Source organism: Hemicordylus capensis, chromosome 4 (genome assembly GCF_027244095.1).
Source record: "Hemicordylus capensis ecotype Gifberg chromosome 4, rHemCap1.1.pri, whole genome shotgun sequence".
NCBI classification, from domain to species: domain Eukaryota; kingdom Metazoa; phylum Chordata; class Lepidosauria; order Squamata; family Cordylidae; genus Hemicordylus; species Hemicordylus capensis.
This window is the reverse complement of record NC_069660.1, coordinates 130,794,902-130,808,479: the sequence shown is the minus strand read 5'-3', so window position 1 is coordinate 130,808,479 and position 13,578 is coordinate 130,794,902. Positions and strand designations below refer to the sequence as shown.

General features: G+C 44.9%; 1 protein-coding gene across 1 annotated transcript in view; it reads right to left on the bottom strand.

Moving 5' to 3' along the window:
* The window catches only part of LOC128322513 (hornerin-like), a 138,541-nt gene that overhangs the window by 90,979 nt on the left and 33,984 nt on the right, over window positions 1-13,578 (bottom strand). The window contains exons 22-31 of the mRNA XM_053243883.1: window positions 10,860-10,895; window positions 10,736-10,762; window positions 10,090-10,125; window positions 9,942-9,980; window positions 9,774-9,812; window positions 8,079-8,099; window positions 5,161-5,196; window positions 4,921-4,947; window positions 4,735-4,773; window positions 2,196-2,237 (exon numbers count right to left, since the gene is read on the bottom strand). Of these exons, the coding sequence (XP_053099858.1) occupies window positions 2,196-2,237; window positions 4,735-4,773; window positions 4,921-4,947; window positions 5,161-5,196; window positions 8,079-8,099; window positions 9,774-9,812; window positions 9,942-9,980; window positions 10,090-10,125; window positions 10,736-10,762; window positions 10,860-10,895 (342 nt within the window). The remainder of the gene's footprint in view (window positions 1-2,195; window positions 2,238-4,734; window positions 4,774-4,920; window positions 4,948-5,160; window positions 5,197-8,078; window positions 8,100-9,773; window positions 9,813-9,941; window positions 9,981-10,089; window positions 10,126-10,735; window positions 10,763-10,859; window positions 10,896-13,578) is intronic.

Genomic DNA, 13,578 nt, shown 5'->3' with positions numbered 1-13,578 from the left:
ATCAGGTGTAGATGTATATATGCTTGTTCTCCTATTTGTAGTTAGTGTTGGAGATGCAGATCCTGATGCCATCGACTCTTAGCACCAGCAACCCTATTGACCACTAGGGGCATTAGGGGTAGAGACAGCCAGTAAGGGCATGCCCTCACTGACCATGCTTTCTCTACTCTACATCCCCTTTGTTAGACTGATAGTCTCAGGTTTCATTCTCTCCTCTGGAGGGAGAGACTTCCTTCGTATTTCTTCCTTTTTCTTGTATGTAGCCAGCAACCAGGCATGTAGGTCTCAATCTATCTCCCTGATGGATGTCCTAAATAAACTACTTTATCTGGAACTCTATGTCTTCAAACAATATTAATTACCTGTGCTCCCTTTCCTGTGCACTTCTGCTGTAGCTGGGGCAGATAAAGAAATCTCCTCTCCTGAGATCTCTAACAGTTAGAAGATAGGGAGTCTCACTTCACCCTCCAGCTTCTTCCCCTCTCTTGTGTGCAAATTTTCACCCTTTAATTTGGGAACAAGTTACATCTGCACTGGCATTTCTATTAACTATGGTCAGTGCAAGCCACAGTTTTCAAATCCAGTTCTAACTGTGGTTAGAAACAGGTTTGATAAAAACGGTGGTATTTACTAACTATGATAAGTAAAAATTATAGTGCATATGTAACACTACACCCTGGTTTCCTTCAAAAATGAAAGGAAGAAGAAACATGCAAGAGTGAAACACATGAGCACATGGAACACTGAAACTGAAGGATTCCACTTCCAAAATTCTCTCTGACTGAAGCTACTGCATTTCATCCTATATAATAAAAGGCTAAGTGAGTGGCTGTGGCTTTGGAACGTTGGGGATCTGTGTCCCTGCCTCCCTGGGCTGTTCTGGGCCTGCGCGAAGCGCAGGCCCAGAAGAGCCCAAGGGACACAGGACTGCAGACACCAGTGTCCCACAGCCACGGGCGGCCATTAGCCGGTGTGTGGTGGCGGGGGAAAGTGGCCGAGGCGGCGGCAGAGCCGCCGCCTCGGCCATGAGCTGCGGCACGGCGAGAGGAGGCCGAGGCAACCAGAAGCGGCCGCCCTGAAAAAGGCGAGGGCAATGGCGGCGGGGGAAGACCGAGACGGGGGACAGGGAAGCTGGGCGAGGTGGCGGCGAAGCCGCCAACAAGGCCCCCGCCCGCTCACAGCCGTCACCCTCACCTGCTCACCCGCCCTCCCAGCTGCCCAAAATCACCTTCCCCGCTCCACCCCAAAAAAGATTAAGGGCCAAAATGGCCCATGAGAAGGTCGCCGCCCCCGCCTATCGCCCTCCCGCCCACCCAGCTGCCGGAGCCCACCTTACCCGCTCCAGCCCGAGGGAAAAGAGAGGAGCTCACGAGCAGAGCTCCTCTCTGTGCTAAGTCACTGCTCAAACTGCCGCTATGGACGCAAAGGACGCCTATTGCGTCCATTGCAACAGTATGGGCAGCAGCTTAACACAGAGAGTAGCTCTGTTCCCGAGTTCCTCTCTTCTCCTTCGGGCTGGAGCGGGTAAGGTGGGCTCCGGCAGCTGGGTGCGCGGGAGGGCGATAGGCGGGGGCGGCCACCTTCTCATGGGCCATTTTGGCCGTTATTCATCCACACACACACCCCCAAAAAGTATAAGCAAAATAAGGAAGAACAAAAACAGAGACAACAACAACAAAAAAAACAAAAAGAGAGAGGGGACAAGGGGGAAAAAAAGAGACAGAAAGAGAGAGAGAGAGACAGAAAAGACGGGATAGAAAGCTAGCGCCCGTTATCATAACGGGCTTAAAAATACTAGTTATAAAATAAAGTGATATATTTACAATAGCCGACATGACACACAGTATACCATGGGTGGTTCTGCACTGCAAATCTAAAATGCAACTCTACAACACTACAGCCATTGGAAATAATTACCACAGTGTTGTACAGGCATGACTGTGCAATTTTAAGTTTAGTGCAAGAGTGTTCCTGTGCAATGGTGCCGGCATTATTTGAGATGCCTACAGCAAGCAGGCAGTGCAGAACTGCTCGCAGTACACTATGTGTCATGTCAGCCACTGTTGCTGAATACTCTGCATAATGTTCTATTCAATGAAAGGTCCCATTTCAGAAGCCATTAGGTAGGATTGCAATTTATATCTGAATGTTTCAAACCCAGTGAAACACTAAATACTATGGTGAAAGAGACATACCCCATCACAAGGATTGCGGCCGCCTTGAGTATATGAACCACCCTGTGGCAATAAGAAAAAATGATAACATCATCTATTACAGTTAATTCCTGTTAAGGGACTTTATAAATCAAGACACATTCCTAACTAGTAAAAAGAATTATATAAAATACAGAGAAGCAAGATCCCTGGGTGAGATTATTAGTCAACATTTTTCCAGTGTGCTACACCCTTTCAATCTGTAGGGGGCATGAGTACACTAGAAAACTCATAGCAGCCAATAGACAGCAAGGGAATTTGGCTCTGTGTGAACTGTACATTGACCTGGTCAAGCTGCACCAGGGAAAGGATGATGCCTCTCTTCCTAGCCCACCAGAACATCCATCTCCTTTTATGGCATCATCACTGTTATGCTAAAACTAAAGACAAAAGCTTAGCCTCCAACTGCCCCAGTATGGATGAAATAGTCCCATATTTCAAGGGCTTCTCCCAGGGAAAACCACACACCCTAATCATCTTGATTTTAAATGGCAGTTATATTTATTTCTTCTTCCTCTGTGTATATGCCTATGTTAGCTAAGACATCATGAAGTTGCTTAACAAAATTATATAAACCACAGAATTATTGAGCTAATATAACTTATGGAGATGAACCAACTATAATTGTTGATCCTAACACTTTAAGTTCTCACTTAGGCAAGCCAAGAAATTGGCTTGAAAAGACAGGTTGCTTACCTGTAACTTATGATCTGGAGGTGATCCGTTGTCAGTTATGAGAAATGGGTTACTGTGCCTGCACAGGGACCTCACAGATGGATTAACTAGCTCCTCATTGGCACCCCTCCCTGCCGTGCACGTGCTCAGTGCCTTGCTTTTCCCAGCAGTCGGGCACCATTTTGTCTCAGTTTCTTGGAGAGCCATCTAATGATAGATGGTCCACACAATGTGGGATTCATTCATCAAAGGTAAGTCAGTCTTGTTTCGAAAATGCTGCAGCGGGGAGGTACGGGTGGGTCTCATGACTGACAATGGATCACTTCCAAATAATAAGTTACAGGTAAGCAACCTGTCTATATGGAAGTGATCCGTTGTCATCATGAGAAATGGGTGACTAGCTAGCTTTTTCCCCTGGTGGAGGGTGCAGCCATTTCACTCACTGCTGAAGGACCCGTTTGAGTACTTCCCTCCCAATGTTGGCCTCCGCAGCCAATCTTAAGTCCACAGCATAATGCTTGAAGAAAGGCAGGTGCGAGGACCAGGTGGCCGCAGCACAGATGTCTTTGAAGTGAATGTGCAGCGGAGGCGGCATACGTCCTCGTGGAATGTGCTTTGACGCGTCTGGGAGGTTGTTGATTCTGTAACTTGTATGCTAAGAAAATGAGTTCCACCAACCAGTGGGAAAGCCGCTGTCTGGAGATGGAGAGACCTTTATTCTTGCCTTTGAACAAGATAAAGAGCATCTTGGTCCATCTAATATCTGCCGTACGTTTCAGGTAACAGAGCAGACATCTAACGTCGAGGGAATATAATGCTCTGTCCAATCGAGACTCAGGATTTTGAAAGAAGGAGGGGAGAGTGATGTTTTGATAGTCCATGACGACTTTAGGCAGGAATGCCGGATCAGTACGCATTACGATTTTGTTAGGATAAAATTGTGTGAATGGTGCATCTGCGCACACGGCAGTCAATTCACTCACGCGCCTGGCAGTAGTAATCGCTATTAGAAAGGCAGTCTTAAGCATCAGGTAGCGTAGGCTGGTTTCATGAAGAGGCTCAAAAGGCACTTCCATCAGGGAGGCCAGAACCAGGGAAAGGCTCCATTGTTCTGTTGGAGCACGGATGGGGGGCGGGTAAAGATTATTAACACCCCGCAAAAACTTTTTGCACATTGGGTGTGAGAATATGGAATGGCCTTGTCAGCGGGCATGTCTAGAGGAAATAGTGGCAAGGTGGACCCAGAGTGACACATTAGCTAAGCCAGCGTCTTACAGGCTGGTGAGATACAAGAGGACCTGCGTAGGAGAAGCCTTCATCCGTCCGAAGTAACACTTTCATTTCTAAAACTGAGGAGCAATAAACCAGAGGTCTGAGTGCATCAGCAGAAAGAAGAGAAACTGAGAAAATGGTTTCTCAGAAGAGAGAAACAGTTTCTCTCTTCTGTCTCAGAAGAGAAACTGAGACAAAATGGCCCACAACTGCTGGGAAAAGCAAGGCACTGAGCACGTGCACGGCAGGAAGGGGTGCCAATGAGGAGCTAGTTAATCTATACGTGAGGTCCCTGCACAGGCTCAGTAACCCATTTCTCATGATGACAACAAATCACTTCCAGATCATATTGACCCTATACAGTCTCAGAACAGCATCCCTTCAGCAGCTTTTAAACACAGATTATACCTGCATTTACTTGAAAGGAGCACGACTCTATATTTAAGATGACTTCCTGATTTCTAGTATCAAAAAACTTGCGGGGGGGAACAATGTCTTGGAGTCAGGTAAATACAGTATGCAGCATTTTAGCATCATTGTAAAACAGAGACAAGACATTGAAAAGTCTCTCTACCTGGTTTGTCCCATAGGTTTGCTGGGAAGATGATCCACCCTGGAAGGGATACAATGAACATAACATTATTTTCTTGCAGGGTATAACTTGGGACTTTTTCAAATGGCAAAGCATGCAGCATTCTGGCATCCTAATAAACAGGATGAGCTATGGGAAGATGAAAAATACCCATACTTGGCTACTTACATAGGTTTGCTGGGATGATGATCCACCCTAAAAGGAAAATTAGTACCCAGAATGTTGGGGGCAATATGCTAAATCATTGTAAACCGCTTAGAGAGCTCCGGCTATAGAGCGGTATATAAATGTAAGTGCTATTGCTATTGCTATTGCTAAAACAAGTTATAATATTTTATTTTAAAGGTCAGAAGTTTTCAGAATGGGAGGATCGCAATAGGATGAGTTTTATAGAGAAATCTGTTTTACCTGGTTGCTTCCATAATTTTGTTGCGATGACCCACCCTACAAAGGGAACAAGAAACAAAAGCCATTATTTTGTTGTAAATCGGCACTTATAAGAAGCATGCAGTATTCTTATTAGCAATAAAATAAGACAAGAGGTAGAATATTAAAATGCTGATTTTCCGGGTTGCTTCCCTATAACAATAGCAAACAAAGAATAACAAAATACTATTTTATAATCAGCCAGAACTTCAAAGGATAAATGAAGCAGTATATTATAGTAGAATCCACAGGACGTTTTCTGGAGGGGGCAAAGCCAGCAATCCAATACCCCCCGCCCTAGGAGGTACCCCATATCCCTATCCCAGAAACTATATCAGTACAGGGTTTGAAACTCTGTAAGAAAACTATTGATGTACATGAAAAAGGAAATTATATATATTTGAATTCTACTCAGAGTATCCAGATTCTTCTTATAATCACTCTAACACAGTTGTAAAGTAAAACATCCTACTGCAAGCACGTAGCCCTTCATAAACAGATTTTTCAAGAAGTTGTGGAAGAAAGGTTGGTAGAGGGGAATTCTCTACAAACAAGTAATATTTATGAAGGAAATTAAGAGGAACAGAAGTGTCAGCCTTTCTGTTCATCAACCACTGTATAGAATGGAATCTGTGGGTAATATCTCCACATTTATCTTTTTATTGTCCTCTGTTACAAGCATTGGCAGACGTGATGAGGGAAATTACTCAAAGTAGTCCCACTGAAAGTAAAAGGACAATTTAGGCAATGCCTCAATGAGCTGTTTTTGAAAAAGAATTCCAAGCAAGCAATTCCTAGGAACTGATATATATTAGTTATCATAAGTAGAATTTTAGATTCTGAGTGCAGAAATCAGTACCCAAGTTGACTGACAGTAGGGGCTGTGATCCAGGGATTCTCCATTTCAGCAAAGGGTTGCATTTGCATTGGTTACTTCATTGGTCTCTGGACTGACACATGATTCTGGTCACACACACGATTTTATCTTTTGCTCTGATCAGGGTGGTGTTCCGTGGGTGGGGACTCCTGTCATCTCCCCATTTTTATGGATGGATCACCATCTGGTTAAGGTAGAACCTCCCCTCCCCCTTGAATTTAAACTTGGAACCATCAGTAACTCGCTGTGACATCTTCAACAACTTTTTGCAGATAAAATCTCTCATATTCAGGCCGAGCTGGATTCCACAGCTACTTCAGAGTCTACTATGGAGGTGTCCAGCAGTTCATTTTATGGGATTAGATTGGATTATTTTCAGTTTGTGACTCCTGAGGAAGTGGACAAGCTGCTTTGGACTGTGCGCCATACAACCTGTTCTCTTGACCCTTGCCCAACTTGGCTTATCTTGTCTGATAATTATATTATCAGAGAGGGTCTGGTAAATATATTGAGTCTATTCCCACGATCAGCCAAAATTGGGCTAGGGGAGCCTAGCCCGATTTTGGCTGATCGTGGGAGCCACCGGTTAACCCACATAAGTACTCCTCCCCTAAAACCAGGTTTGCAGAGCGAGCACTCTGCAAATCCGGTTTTTTTTAATCGTGAGTAGCCATGGTACGGCTCCGCACCGTGGCTACTCACGAACAGACCCCCAGAGGGGAGGCAAAAAGCTGCCTCCCGGCTCTGAGGAGTCTCACCAGCATGCCCTGTGCACTCGCGCAGGGCATGCTGAAGCTTCCAGGGGCCGATCGGTCCCCGCTCCCCTCCCGGCCCCGTCACAGAGCCGGCAATTGTGTGGGCAGCTGATCTGGCCACCCAGGGCTCCCGCCCTGCTTGTGTGCGGGGAAAGTGGGCTTAGCCCGCTCTCCCCGCTTAGCTGCACAAACCGGGTCTCACTGATCGTTAGATCTATAAATGCTTCTCTGAGAGAGGGCAAGATGCCTCCTTGTCTTAAGGAGGCCATTATTAGACCACTTTTGAAGAAAGCTGTATTGGATCCCTTGGAGTTAGCTAATTACAGACCTGCTTCTAACCTTCCATGGTCAGATAAGGTGATTGAGCGAGTAGTGGCCTCTCAGCTCCAGGCAGTTTTGGATGATGTGGATTATCTAGACCCATCTCAAACTGGCTTTTGTGTGGGCTATGGGGTTGAGACTGCCTTGGTCACCCTGATGGATGATCTTCACCTGGCTATCGAGTGTGACTCTGCTGATCCTTTTGGATCTCTCTAAGGCTTTTGATACCATCAACCATAGTATCCTTCTGGACCACCTGAGGGAGGTGGGATTGGATGGCATTGTTTTACAGTGGTTTCACTCCTACCTCTCTGGTAGATTCCAGATGGTGTCACTTGAAGACTGTTGTTCTGCAAAGCGAGAACTAAAGTGTGGAGTTCCACAAGGCTCCATACTGTCTCCAATGCTATTTAATATCTATATGAAACCACTGGGAGAGATGATCAGGAGGTTTGGTGCAGGGTGTTATCAATATGCAGATGACACCTAGATCTACTTCTCCACGTTGACCTCATCAGGAAATGGCATATCTTCCCTAAATGCCTGCCTAGAGGCAGTAATGGGCTGGACGAGTGATAACCAACTGAGGTTGAATCCAAATAAGATGGAGGTACTGACTGTGGGGGTGGGGGGTGGTGTCGGGACCTAAGAGATGGTTTAGATCTGCCTGGATGGGGTTACACTCCCCTGAAATATCAGGTACGTAGCTTGGGAATACTCCTGGACCCAAAGCACTCCCTGGTTTCTCAGGTTGAGGCTGTGGCCAGGAGTGCTTTTTATGAGTTTCAGCTGATACAACAGCTAAGTCCATTTCTGGAGGTAAATGACCTTAAAACAGAGGTACATATGCTGGTAACATCAAGGCTTGACTACTGTAATGTGCTCTACAGTATTTTAGGATTCTAGTAAAATAGGGTAAGATACAGGAGAATGAAAAGAATCTCTACCTGGCTTGTTCCATAAGTTTGCTGGGTTGATGATCCATCCAGGAAAGGTAACAAGAAACAAAAACAAAAACATTTTCTTCTTGTAAATGGAGATCTTTTCAAATGGCAAACTACCATATTTATCCGAATCAAAGACAACTCTGAATTTAAGACAACCCCATTTAAAAGTAGTTGTTGAGGCCATGCACATGACCTTGCCGGGAAAGACAGGAAGGTTGTGTGGAAGGCAGAAGCTCACCGGTCGTCCCTGGCAAACGAGCAGCTGCTGCCCTCCCCTCTGCCAAACCATGCACCCACACGAGCAGTGGTGCGGCAGAGGGAGACCCTGAAAACAGGAGGACTTCTGACCCCTGCATCCTAGGGAGCCCCAGGCACGAGCGTGGCTGCTGTTCCCCGCCCGGCTCACTGCCGGTAATGGCAGTGGGCCAATGGAAAACGGTTGAACCCAGTGATGATCTCCCAGATGATCCCCAGCTCAGGTTAAGAGGACCACAGGTTCACTTAAATGCTTAGGCCAACGTATAAAGCACTTCATTTCAAAGTATGAATTCATTTTTTCGAACTGTGCCATTTTTTTTTGACACAAATGAAATGCCTGTGTCAATTTAGTGTTCTGTTTAACATACTTGCTTATAGGTAACTCTCAATGCTGAAGGGATTGAAGGGGTGGGGCGGGCTGGAATTCTCTCTTCACACAGGTGATCAGCACTGCCAGAACACCCTACATCTATTATCTGCAAGGTACGAGTCTCCAGTACTTGATGTAGGTTTCTCCTGTAGCATCTTTTTGTGTATGTTAAGTAAGAACCACAGGTTCACTTAACCTTGGCTAAATGACGGGTTTGAAAGTGGGGCTTGGTGCGGAGGCAGTGCCAGGAGCAACCTTGCTCCCGGTAGGGATGTGCACGAACCGGACCAGGGGCCATTATAGACGCCTCTGAACCGGTTAGAACGTGGCCCGGTCCAGCGCTGGGTGGGGTCTCCCTTTAAGGATGGGGGGGGGGGTTTGCACTTATCCCTCCCATTGCTTTCCCCCTCCCAGCGCTCCATTTTTTCAAAATGTTTTTGGGGCGGCAGCATTCCTCCCTGCCGCCCCTGGCCCCATTGTTGCCCGGAAATACCGTAAGTAGCGACCACGCGTGTGCCTACCACCAAGTGTGCACCAGTCATGCATGTCGCACGTTACATGCATGACGTGCACATGCACTGTGCGGCGGGCACACGCACAATCGCTACTTCCGGTATTTCCGGGCAAAAACAGGGGCAGCGGCGGCAGGGAGGAATGCTGCTGCCCCAAAAACATATTGAAAAAAACAGAGCGTCGGCGGGGGGGGGGAAGCGGTGGGAGGGATAAGTGCAATCCCCCCCACCGTTAAAGGGAGACCTCTGCTGGCGCTGGGCCATGCCTCCCCGGTTCCGTGCATATCACTGGATCCTGGTGCTTCACACGTGCAGCCAAACCCAGGCTGGGCTGCCCTAGCCTGGGTTAGGCTGCACATTTGAATACCCTTGTTAAACACAGATTATACCTGCATTTACTTGAAAGGAGTATGACTCTATATTTAAGATGACCTCCTGATTTCTAGTATCAAAAAACTTGCGGGGGGGAACAATGTCTTGGAGTCAGGTAAATACAATATGCAGCATTTTAGCATCTTAGTAAAACAGAGACAAGACATTGAAAAGTCTCTCTACCTGGCTTGTCCCATAGGTTTGCTGGGATGATGAGCCCCCCTGGAAGGGATACAATCAACAAAAACATTATTTTCTTGCAGGCTATAACTTGGGACTTTTTCAAATGGCAAAGCATTTTGGCATTCTAATAAAAAGGATGAGCTATGGGAAGATGAAAAATACCCGTACTTGGCTACTTCCATAGGTTTGCTGGGACGATGATCCACCCTGAAAGGATAGAAAGGATGGAAAGTTATAATATTTTATTTTAAAGGTCAGAAGTTTTCAGAATGGGAGGATTGTAATAGGATGAGTTTTATAAAGAAATCTATTTTACCTGGTTGCTTCCATAAGTTTGTTGAGATGACCCACCCTACAAAGGGAACAAGAAACAAAAGCCATTATTTTATTGTAAATCAGCACTTTTAAGAAGCATGCAGTATTCTTATTAGCAATAAAATGAGACAAATGTAGAATATTAAAAAGCTGATTTTTCCAGGTTGCTTCCCTATAACAATAGCAAACAGTGAATAACAAAATACTATTTTACAGTATAATCAATCAGAACCTCAAAGTATAAATGAAGCAGTATATTTTAGTAGAATCAACAGGACGTTTTCTAGCGCATTTGAATATCCTTGTTGAACACAGATTATACCTGCATTTACTTGAAAGGAGCACGACTCTATATTTAAGATGACTTCCTGATTTCTAGTATCAAAAAACTTGGGGGGGGCACTGTCTTGGAGTCAGGTAAATACAGTATGCAGTATTTTAGCATCTTAGTAAAATAGAGACAAGACATTGAAAGGTCTATCTACTTGGCTTGTCCCATAGGAGGAGGATGGGGAGGATGATCCCCCCCTGGAAGGGATACAATGATCAAAAACATTATTTTCTTGCAGGCTATACCTTGAGACGTCTTCAAATGGTAACAGGATGAGCTATGGGAAGATGAAAAATACCCATACTTGGCTACTTACATAGGTTTGCTGGGATGATGATCCACCCTAAAAGGAAAACAAGTTATATTTTATTTTAAAGGTCAGAAATTTTCAGAATGGGAGGACTGCAATAGGATGAGTTTTATAGAAAAACCTGTTTTACCTGGTTGCTTCCATAATTTTGTTGAGATGACCCACCCTACAAAGGGAACAAGGAACAAAAAACATTATTTTATTATAAATCAGCACTTTTAAGAAGTATGCAGTATTCTTATTAGCAATAAAATGAGACAAAAAGTAGAATATTAAAAATCTTATTTTCCTGCTTGTTTCCCTATAACAATAGCAAACAAAGAATAACAAAATACTATTTTATAATCAGCCAGAACTTCAAAGGATAAATGAAACAGTATATTATAGTAGAATCCACAGGACGTTTTCTAGAGGGGGCAAAGCCAGCAATCCAATACCCCCCGCCCTAGGAGGTATCCTATACCCCCAGCCCAGAAACTATATCAGTACAGGGTTTGTAACTCTGTAAGAAAACTATTGATGTACATGAAAAAGGAAATTATATATATTTGAATTCTACTCAGAGTATCCAGATTCTTCTTATAATCACTCTAACACAGTTGTAAAGTAAAACATCCTACTGCAAGCACGTGGCCCTTCATAAACAGATTTTCAAGAAGTTGTGGAAGAAAGGTTGGTAGAGGGGAATTCTCTACAAACAAGTAATATTTATGAAGGAAATTAAGAGGAACAGAAGTGTCAGCCTTTCTGTTCATCAACCACTGTACAGAATGGTAATCTGTGGCTAATATCCCCACATTTATCTTTTTATTGTCCTCTGTTACAAGCATTGGCAGACGTGATGAGGGAAATTACTCAAAGTAGTCCCACTGAAAGTAAAAGGACAATTTAGGCAATGCCTCAATGAGCTGTTTTTGAAAAAGAATTCCAAGCAAGCAATTCCTAGGAACTGATATATATTAGTTATCATAAGTGGAATTTTAGATTTTGAGTGCAGAAATCAGAACTCAAGTTGATTGACAAGAGGGGCTGTGATCCAGGGATTCTCCAGTTTAGCAAAGGGTTGCTTGTGCGTGCTCCCCTGTGTGCTACCCTGCCAAATGGCTGATGGGTGACTGACAGTGTTAATCACTTGTAAGGGTGAGAGGGTCTGGCTGGAATTCTTTCTTCCAGTATGTGATCAGCACTGCCAGAACACCCTTCATCTGTTATCTGCAAGGCATGATTCCCCAATCCCCAGTACTTGATGTAGGTTTCTCCTGCAGCATCCTTTTGTGTATGTTAAGTAAGAAAGACAAGTTGCTTACCTGTAACTTATGATCTGGAGGTGATCTGTTGTCAGTCATGAGAAATGGGTTACTCCGCCTGCGCAGGGACCTCTTGAATGGATTAAGTAGCTCCTCTTTGGCGTCCCTCCCTGCCATGCATGTGCTCCATGCCTTCCTTTTCTCAGCAGTTGGGCACCATTTTGTCTCAGTTTCTTGAAGATATGTCTGATGATAGATGACCCACACTTCGTGGGATTCATTGACCAAATAGGTAAGTCAATCTTGTTCTCAAAATGCTGCAGCGGGGAGCTATAGGCGGGTCTCATGACTGATAATGGCTCACCTCCAGATCATAAGTTACAGGTAAGCAACCTGTCTATCTGGAAGTGATCTGTTGTCATCATGAGAAATGGGTGATTAGCCGGCTTTATCTCCATGGTGGAGGGTGCAGCCATTTCACCCACTATTGGAGGATCCTCTTGAGTACCTCTCTTCCAAAGTTGGCCTCCGCCACCATACATAAGTCCACGGCATAGTGCTTAATGAAAGGTAAGTGTGTAGCCCATGTGGCAGTCGCACATACGTCCTTAAAGCGAAGAGCAGATAAACACGCAGCGGAAGTAGCATACACTCTCATGGAGTGTGTCTTTATCAGCTTGGGAGGTTGTTGATTCTGTAACTTGTACATTAAGAAAATGAGTTCTACTAACCAGTGTGAGAGGCTCTATCTAGATACAGACAGGCCCTTATTCTTCCTTTTGAATAAGACGAAGACCATTTTGGTTCGTCTAATATGTTCTGTCCCCTTTAGACAATACACAAGGCATCTTCTTACATCTAGAGAGTGCAGTGCTTTCTCTAATGATGAGTCCAGCTCTTGAAAAGAGGAGGGAAGAACGATGTTCTGATTCAAATGGAAGTCTGTTACCACCTTTGGTAAGAAGGCTGGGTCAGTACACATAACTACTTTATTAGGATAGAATTGTGTATACAGCACATCCGCACTTAAGGCAGTTAACTCGTTTACACACTGGGCAGTAGTGATAGCAATTAGGAAGATGGTCTTGAGCATCAAGTAATGTAGGCTTGCTTCAGAAAGCGGCTCAAAGGGAGCTTCCATCAGGGAGGCCAAAACTAGGGATAGGCTCCATTGTTCAGTTGGGTGTCTTATTGTGGGGTAAAGATTATTAATGCCCCACAAGAACTTCTTGCACATTGGGTGTGAGAAGACAGAATGACCTTGCCAGTCATTATGTTTTGACGAAATAGCGGCCAGGTGGATCCGTAGGGACACATTAGCTAGGCCCGCTTCTTTTGGTCTAGTTAAATATAACAAGACCTGAGCAGCAGAGGCTCTGAACGGGTGGAAACCATGTTATTTCGCATAAATAGCGAAGCGCTTCCATTACTCACGTAACTTCTCCTGGTGGAGGCTCTACGAGAGTTCAGAAAGATATTTTTCAATAGCTGACCTTCCATGCCATGAGTTGTAAGGTCCATAGAGATGGATGTAATATCCCCCCGCCCAGTCTCTTGACAATAGATTGGGGTCCAAAGGGAGGTGGCAATTGTAGCTCCCCG